General features: G+C 44.2%; 1 protein-coding gene across 1 annotated transcript; it reads right to left on the reverse strand.

Moving 5' to 3' along the window:
* Positions 1 to 3161: 3161 nt before the first annotated feature.
* On the reverse strand, positions 3162 to 3819 carry LOC138887406 (uncharacterized). The gene is made up of 2 exons (XM_070169158.1): positions 3695 to 3819; positions 3162 to 3588 (listed from the first exon to the last, which is right to left on the reverse strand). The coding sequence occupies exons 1-2, from the start codon at positions 3817 to 3819 to the stop codon at positions 3162 to 3164; spliced, it is 552 nt and encodes a 183-aa protein (XP_070025259.1).
* Positions 3820 to 9406: the final 5587 nt, after the last annotated feature.

Here is a 9406-nt window from a genome sequence, read left to right on the forward strand (position 1 = left end):
GCTAGGAAAATTTTGTGAGTTATTTGTAGCTAAACTCTACATTATTTCTCTATTGAAAGAAATAAAGTAAGGATTGTGTCTTTAAGAGGAAAGATCAGGGAATGGAGCCCGATATCTAAAAATTCAACTCAGGGATTGGAGCCCTAATGTTGGCAAAAGGCGACTAGGGAATGGAAGCCCCATGTATATAATCTCAACTCAGGGATTGGAGCCCTAATGTTGGCAAAGGGCGACTAGGGAATGAAGGCCCTATGTCTAAAATCTCAACTCAGGGATTGGAGCTCTAATGTTGGCAAAAGGAGACTAGGGAATGGAGGCCCTATGTCTAAAAATCTCAACTCAGGGATTGGAGCCCTAATGTTGGTAAAAGGCAACTAGGGAATGGAGGCCCTATGTCTAAAAATCTCAACTCAGGGATTGGAGATCTAATGTTGGTAAAAGGCGACTAGGGAATAGAGGCCCTATGTCTAAAATATCAACTCAGAGATTGGAGCCCTAATGTTGGTAAAAAGTGACTAGGGAATGGAGGCCCTATGTCTAAAAATCTCAACTCATGGATTGGAGCCCTAAGGTTGGAAAAAGGAGACTAGGGAATGGAAGCCCTATGTCTAAAAATCTCAACTCAGGGATTGGAGCCCTAATGTTGGTAAAAGGCGACTAGGGAATGGAGGCCCTATGTCTAAAATACTCAACTCAAGGATTGGAGCTCTAATGTTGGTAAAAGGCCACTAGGGAATAGAGGCCCTATGTCTAAAATATCAACTCAGGGTTTGGATCCCTAATGTTGGCAAAAGGCGACTAGGGAATGGAAGCCCTATGTCTAAAAATCTCAACTCAGGGATTGGAGCCCTAATGTTGGTAAAAGCGTAAAAGATTGAGGTCAGGAGTCCCAAGCTAACATTTTTTTTTCAATTTTCATTTTTCAATAAAATGCGGGAAAGAAACTTGGAGTGAACTTCCCTTATTTGGAGTGGTTGTTGCGGCAAGCTATTCCTAGCTCTTGCACATCTTTTCCCTTTTGGTTGCACCTGCTTCTCGCACGGTTGCTTTGGGTTGCACATGCTTTAATTTTTCAAACAAAGAACAATTGTTAGTTTAAAACAATGGTTGGTTTTGTGGCCTTCATCGTTTTTGATCACTTGATCTTAGCTCAACTTTTGGTTGGAACCTTTGCTGCTTGCTGGCTTTTCTGAAGATTGATCTCTATCCTAAAACCGAAGAGCTCAACTTTTCAAAATTTCTCATGACAGCTTATAGGCTTTGGCCCTTTAATTTTATTCTGCCTCTAGGAGCTTTGACTTGGGATTTCTTTTCATTTTCAATAAACTCTGATTTCAAAGCATCAGTTATCATGGCCAGTCAGGATTGACTTGATGCACCCGCTGAAGCTGGGTACTTTTATTTAGACTCGGCTTTTATTAAGCAGAACCCTGTAAAACCAATAGACATGACAAGAAAAATGAATTTAAAGGAGAAGTGTCCCTTTCGGGGAGGAAGGACGGACTTATCTAGGGTGCATGCAGACTTCAAATAGACATGACATGCTTCTTGGACTAGACAAACAATCCGCACAACTATCCCAACTTCTCATAAACCCATTGCGACCCGTGTTTTTTTAAACCGAGGAACCTTGCCAGGACCTTTTCAGTACCAGTGGTGGTGAGGGGTTCTTTCTTTTCGATCAACGGCGCCCTTTTCGGGTTTTCGCCAATCGACCTCTCTCATTTCTCTTCTCACCATCGCCTTATAGTGCTCTTTTCCGAGTTTTCACTAACAAGACTCTCTCATTTTCAATTTCTCTGCTCACCATCGACTTATGGTGCCCGTGGGTTTTCACTAATAAGACTCTCTCATTTTATTTCTGTCATGTTGATTGCATCGGATCCAAACGGCTGCGCTCTCCAATTTTGAAAAAACCTTTTTGCTGATTGATTGGATGGACTTGAACCAGGTTTGGGTAAAAAGAACTTGGATTGAATTACATCTTTGGAACCATTCGGGTGGGATCATCGCAAATCATTATAACATCTACCCCAGTTTCACTTTTGGGGGAAATTGGATTTTTGTTTTGGTGTGACTGAACCCCAGAGAGAGGTTGCCTATGTATCCTTTCAGAATCAAGTCGAACGTAGTTCAGGGAAAATATTTTTTTTACAAGCATCCTTGGGTTCCAAAGAGAGGAATGAAAGAAAAGTAACCGACTCAAAAGGGTTAGCTAAGGAGTGTTTGGGGTAGCGAGAATGAAAGCCTTCGTCATCCCAATCAGACAATGTTGTCATTGCCGAAAGATTAGACATAGTACCTCTTGACTGCATCTGCATTTTCAACTGCTTCGGGATCACTTCTTTCAATGTCTCTTAAGTACAATGCTCCTCTGGGCAATATCTTTCTGATGATGTATGGGCCTTTCCAATTGGGGGCAAATTTCCCTTTTGCTTCCTGATGATGGGGAAGAATACGCCTTAGAACGAGTTGCCCCACTTCGAAATTTGTAGGCCGCACTTTCTTGTTGTAAGCACGGGCCATTCTTTGTTGATACAACTGCCCGTGGCAAACTGTGATCGTTCGTTTTTCATCGATCAGGGTCGTTGTTCCAAATGGGTTTTGACCCACTCACTGTCTTCAATTTCAGCTTCCACAATGATCCGGACAGAAGGGATTTCGACCTCCGCGGGTATTACGGCTTCAGTTCCATAAACCAAAAGATACGGGGTTGCTCTGATCGATGTGCGCACCGTAGTACGATATCCCAACAATGCAAAAGGCAACTTTTTATGCCACTGCCTGGAACTTTGGATCATCTTTCTCAAAATCTTTTTGATGTTCTTGTTTGCTGCTTCGACGACACCATTGGCTTTAGGGCGATATGGAGTAGAATTCTGATGCGTTATCTTGAATTGTTCGCATATCTCCCCCATCAAATGACTATTCAAGTTTGCAGCATTATCTGTGATAATAGTTGTAGGGATACCGAAACGGCAGATAAGATTGGAGTACATAAAATCTACCACAACTTTCTTGGTAACGGATTTGAGAGTGATTGCTTCAACCCATTTAGTAAAATAGTCGATGGTGACCAGTATGAATCTATGCCCATTTGAGGCTTTTGGCTCGATTGGCCCAATGGAGTCCATGCCCCAAGCAACAAATGGCCAAGGCACTCACATGGGATGCAGTTCCATGGGAGGAGCATGAATCAAATCACCGTGCACCTGACACTGATGACACTTCCGAACTAAACTGAAGCAGTCTCTTTCCATGGTCATCCAGTAGCAGCCCGCTCGGAGGATTTTCTTTGCCAAAACATACCCGTTCATGTGGGGTACACACACTCCTGCGTGCACTTCATACATGATTCTTCTAGCCTCTTCGGCATCAACACATCTTAACAAGTTGAGATCCGGAGTCCTTTTGTACAAGACATCACCGCTCAAGAAGAAACCATTTGCGTGTCGTCTAATGGTTCTCTTTTGGTCTCCACTGGCTTGCTCGGGGTATTCTTTGGTTTTCAAAAATCTTTTGATATCATGATACCAGGGTTGAACATTTGGTTCTGCCTCAACCGTATTATAGTAGCCATTCCTTTCCCTGATTTGGATTTCTAAGGGATCAATGTAGGTATTGCCTGGGTATGGCAGCATCAAGGCCAAAGTGGCAAGTGCATCAGCTATCATTGTGGCAACGAGGGATGTACCTGAACTCTATCAACTTGAATCGTTTGCCAAGTTCTTCCACATGTTGCTTATAAGGAATAAGCTTGACATCTCGGGTTTCCCATTCTCCTTGAGCTTGTCGGATAATCAAATCTGAGTCTCCCATGATTAACAGTTCTTCGACATCTTGGTCGATTGCCGTGTTCATACCCATAATGCAAGCTTCATACTCGGCAATATTGTTTGTGCAGAAAAACTAAAGCCTAGCTATGGCTGGATAATGTTGACCAGTGGGTGAGATCAAAATTGCCCCAATTCCAACGCCTTTTGCGTTCCGCTCCATCAAAGAACATTTTCCAAGCATTGGTGTTCTCGGATGTTGCCTCAAATGAATTAACCTCTTCATCAGGTAAGTAGGTGTTCAAAGAATGGTATTCATTATCAACTGGGTTTTCAGCCAAGTGATCTGCTAATGCCTGGGCTTTCATTGACGTGCGAGTGACGTAGACTATGTCAAATTCAGTGAGCAAGATCTGCCACTTTGCTAACCTCCCAGTGGGTAATGAGGTAGGTGGTGTAGGCGAGCAGGTAATGCCTCAGCTTCTGAGCAACCTAAGTTAAACCGCAGCAAGTTCTTTCCAACAAGGTATACTTGGCCTCGTAGCTTGTGAACTTTTTGCTCAAATATTAGATTGCTTGTTCCTTCCTCCCGGTCACGACATGTTGTACGAGGACACATCCAAAAGAATTCTCCAAGACTGTCAGGTATAAGAAAAGAGGCCTTCCTGGTTCAGGCAGGACCAATACTGGCGAGTTTGACAAGTATTCTTTGATTTTGTTAAAAGCTTTTTCACACTCACCTGTCCATTTAATTGTTGCGTCTTTTTTTAACAACTTGAAAATGGGTTCACACGTGGATGTCAACTAGGCAATGAATCGGCTAATGTAGTTCAATCTTCCAAGCAAACTCATAACATTTTTCTTGGTTCTTGGAGGAGGCAGATCCCGAATGGACTTTATCTTTGTTGGGTCTAACTCTATGCCCCTCCGACTGACTATGAATCCCAAAAGTTTGCCAGATGGAACCCCAAATTCACATTTGGCTGGGTTTAGCTTCATATCATATTTACGCAGCTGCTCAAAGAATTTTCTCAAATCCCGCACAAGGTCATCTTAAGTTTTGGACTTGATGATCACGTTGTCCACATACACCTCTATCTCTTGGTGCATCATATCATGGGAAAAGGTCGTCATGGCTCTTATGTAGGTTGCCCCGGCATTCTTCAGACCAAAAGGCATGACCCTGTAACAATAGGTTCCCCAAGGTATTGTAAATGTTGTCTTCTCTGCATCTTCCTCGTCCATTAGGACTTGATGATACCCAGCATAACAATCCACAAAAGACTGTATCTCATGTTTGGCACAGTTGTCAATGAGGATGTGGATGTTTGGCAAAGGGAAATTGTCCTTAGGACTTGCTTTGTTCAGATCTCTGTAATCCACACACACTCGGGTTTTCCCGTCTTTCTTTGGCACTAGAACTACATTGGCTAACCAAGTGGTGTATCGAACCACTCGGATCACCCCCGCTTTCAACTGCTTTGTGACCTCTTCTTTAATCTTGTCACTGATATTAGTTTTAAACTTTCTCTGCTTTTGCTGAATAGGGGGATAATCAGGGTAAGTTGGCAACTTACGAACCACCAAATCAACACTCAGTCCTGGCATGTCGTCATATGACCAAGCAAACACATCTTTGAACTCAAACAAAAGTTGGACCAAAGCATCCCTGGTTCTTTCATTTGCGTGATGCTTATCATGGTCTCTTGGACCTGTTCTGAATTACCCAAATTTACCGGCTCAGTATCATTTAAGTTTGGCTTCGGTTTATTCTCAAATTGCTCCAATTATTGATTTATTTCCCTAAAAGCCTCTTCTTCATCATAGTCTGGTTCTTGGTTCATTATTTCACAGTTAGACAGTGTGTTTGGATCTGGGCATGAAGTCCGCAAGCATGTCATGTCATTTAAAGCCGCATTATTAGAACTGAAAGAAGAAATAAAGAGAAAAATAACAAAAATCAGAAGGAATAAAGAAAGATGAACGATGAAATATTGATTTCATTTCATTAAATTTGAAAATAACAGGGTTTACATTGGAAATTAAAAGACAGGAAACTAAAGAAAACATCCGAGTACACCCTTGAATAACTCGTGATGCAGAAAAGGTGGCAGGACAGGTCTACCGGGACTCCCGCCTGATTGGGAATAGTGTAGCCTTCCAATTCTGCAGTTTGGCATTCGGTCCTATATACAGCACCTTAGCGGTGCTTGAGCCTTCCCCTGGTTGGACCATGTGGGCTTCATACAGTATCTTCCTCATGGCCCCACATATTTCTTCAATTTCTTCAGTCGTAAAGGCCGCATATTCCTCTTCCTTATAGTATTTCGGCTTGATAAATGTTCTGTACAAATGCGGCACTATCTGAGGCAAGACACAACCATCATTCTTTTTATCATCTGCCCCGGCATTCTTCAGCTATTCCTTGCAATGATTTCCCGAGCCCCTTCCCCGGTTTGAAGCCACGCCTGATCATTTCTTTAGCGACCATGATTGATGCATTGGAAAGAAAGGGTTGAGGGCAAGGTTTTCCTTCTTCGCACTGATCTGCGACCATGATTTCAAAGGCCTGATAGACTATGTGCTCACTCCTCTCTCTTGCTTCAAGACATGGGACTGATGGGTCCCGATAAATTGACTGCTTATCTTCCCTGTGGACTACAATCTCTTGATCCTCATGCTCGAACTTCACCATCTGGTGAAGAGTAGAGGGTACAGCCCCCGCTGCATGAATCCACGGCCTCCCCAAAAGAAAGTTGTAGGATGTGTCCATGTCCAGAACCTAGAAGGTTACTTCAAAGTTTACTAGGCCGATGGTCAAATTTTGATCAATCTCTCCAATTGTGTCCCTTTTGATACCATCGAAGGCACGTACACAGACATTGTTGGGTTGAATTCTTTCGGTACCGATTTCCATATGTTGCAGAGTTAAGAGTGGGCAAATGTCTACCCCAGAGCCTCCATCCAACATAACCCTTTTCACATAGTACCCTTCGCATTTGACTGTCAGGTGCAGGGCTTTGTTATGTGCGGTCCCTTCTGGGGGCAAGTCATTTTTGCTGAAAGAGATCTTGTTGATTGTGAAAAATCTTTCTGCCATTCTCTCCAACTGCTCTACAGAAGTCTCAACAGGCACATATGCTTCGTTAAGGGTCTTGATCAATAGCTTTTGATGTTCGGTGGAGTTCATCAACAGAGATAACAAGGACACTTGTGCGGGAGATTTTTGAAGCTGGTCGATCACCTCATAATCCGCCATTTTCATCTTTTGAAAGAAGGCCTCCGCTTCTTCGGCACTCACGGGATTCTTAGATGGGAAGCGCTTTCTAGTGGCATTATTCACCTCTTCCAAATTGAAGTACTTCTCAGCCGGGCTATTTTCCTGAACTTCTCCTCAGATTTCTTTGCCCTTATAGGTCACCACCAATTTGTTGTAATTCCATGGCACAGCGGTAGGATCTGTGATGGGCTTCTGTGACGCGCGGCCAATAACCACGGGCTCACTCAACTTTGGTGGGTTAATTGGCCCTCGCGTCACATAAGCTCCCTTGGGCACATATATTTGGGTTGTCTTGTTCAACTCGAATCTCCTAGGAGGACTCAAAGTCATCTGCTTTTCTTTGCGGCCTCGAGGGACATAGAGAACAGCATCTTTGGGAGGCGTTGCCCCAGTTTCAACTTCAATTTTCTTCTCTGACTTTAGAGGGGTGATTTTGTCCCTTTTCTCCCCTTTGCCTTGCTTCGGGGCAGCTTTTGATTTCTTTTCTACATCAGCGATTGCAATGATGGCCTTCAACGCTGGGTCCCTTATCCTTACAAATCATTCCGATTATCGTCCCGTTGTTGTGGGCCGGCAGTGGGTTATTAGTCACATTGGGAATATCTTCATCCCTTAGCACTATCTTCCTTTGTTCTATCAAGTTCTCCACGGCTCTCTTCAGAGTCCAGCAATCATCCGTATCGTGTCCTTCTGCTCCTGAGTGATAGGCGCATCGAGTACCAGCTCTGTAAGTGGGTGATGCTGGGTTTTTCCTGGTTTGAGGAACAGGCTGTAGCAGACCCATTTGAACAAACTTTGGTAACAGGCTGGAGTAGGGTTCGCCAATTGGTGTAAAATTTGGCCTCTTAGGTGGTTCACGAGGGTGGAAATTATTTTGTAGAGGCCGGGGGTTGTAGTGGTTTTGGTAAGGAGGCTGGTTTCTAGAAAATGGAGCTTGGTTCCGGTTGGCTTGTTGTTGTGGCCGGACATAAGGTTGAGCATTCATGACCGGGTATGGCTGAGGAGAATAGGCTACGTCTTGGTGGGGGTAATAGTGATGCGGGGTCCTTTCTGAGAACAGGGATCTGGGAGTACGGTGTTTTCTTGTACCCGACGCTGCCATGGATGTTTCTTCCTTTTTCTTGCCCTTCTCTACTCCTCCAAACCCACCCTGAATGTCTTGGGAGGTAGCTCTGATGGCAGATTGGCTTAGAATTCGACCCGTTTTCAACCCACTTTCAACCATTTTGCCAATCTTGATGGCTTCAGCGAATGGTTTACCCATTGCGGACATCATATTTTGGAAGTAGTCAGCTTCCTGGGCTTGGAGGAAAACTGTGACCATTTCAATCTCGTCCATCGGAGGCTTTACCCTGGAGGCCTGGTCACGTCATTTAACTACGTACTCTCGGAAGCTTTTCGAGAATTTCTTCTTCAAGTTTGTCAATGAGTTCCTATCTGGAGCAATATCAATGTTGTACTGGAATTGCCTGACAAAATCTCTAGCAAGATCATCCCAGATGTGTCAGCGGGATATATCTTGGTCCATGTACCACTCAGATGCGATGCCAACCAGACTTTCTCCGAAATGGGCCATGAGGAGTTCTTCCTTTCCACCGGCTCCTCGCAGCTGGTTGCAATATCTCTTGAGATGAGCAATAGGATCACCGTGCCCATCATACTTCTCAAATTTTGGGGTTTTGAATCCCAATGGTAGATGCACATGAGGGAACATACATAAGTCAGCATAGGATACACTTTTCTGTCCACTCAAGCCTTGTATGCTTTTGAGACTCTGTTCCGTACTCATATTCCTCGCAATCACTTCTTTCTCAGGAGTTTTGGTGGTCTTTTCTTGCCCCGTAGTGAACTTATATCGGGGTGGTTGAGAGTAAGTATAGGTGGGAAACTGTGCAGGTTCCAGTGGGAAAGATGGTGTTTGGAAGGTGAAGGATGATGGGTCAAAGCTGGTCCTAAGCAACGTAGGCTGTGTAGTAGCTGAGCATGGCGGAGCAGTGAAAATATTTGAAGCCGCTCCTGAAGCTAACACTTGGGGGCGAACCTTAGAAGGTGTTCCAACAAAGTGGGCCGAGATGGTAGAATATCCGAGTGGGGTATTGGGGTGACTGATCGGGATATTGGAGGTTCCACCTACCATAGGAAAAAGCTCGGGAAATCCGGGGATTACACTTGGTGGCTCTCTTCCGTTTGACCAGGCGTCCCACATTTCCATCATGCGGAGACATAGTAACCTGTTTTCCTTGGTAGCCGCCGATTTCGAAGTCGGGGTGCCCGAGATCGGACTCTCATCCGTGATAGGAACTGTTGGCAGAGTGATTTCTAAAGACATTTCAATGCTACCTTTCGACCTCGT

The sequence above is a fragment of the Nicotiana sylvestris genome, chromosome 3 (genome assembly GCF_000393655.2).
Source record: "Nicotiana sylvestris chromosome 3, ASM39365v2, whole genome shotgun sequence".
Taxonomy (NCBI): Eukaryota; Viridiplantae; Streptophyta; class Magnoliopsida; order Solanales; family Solanaceae; genus Nicotiana; species Nicotiana sylvestris.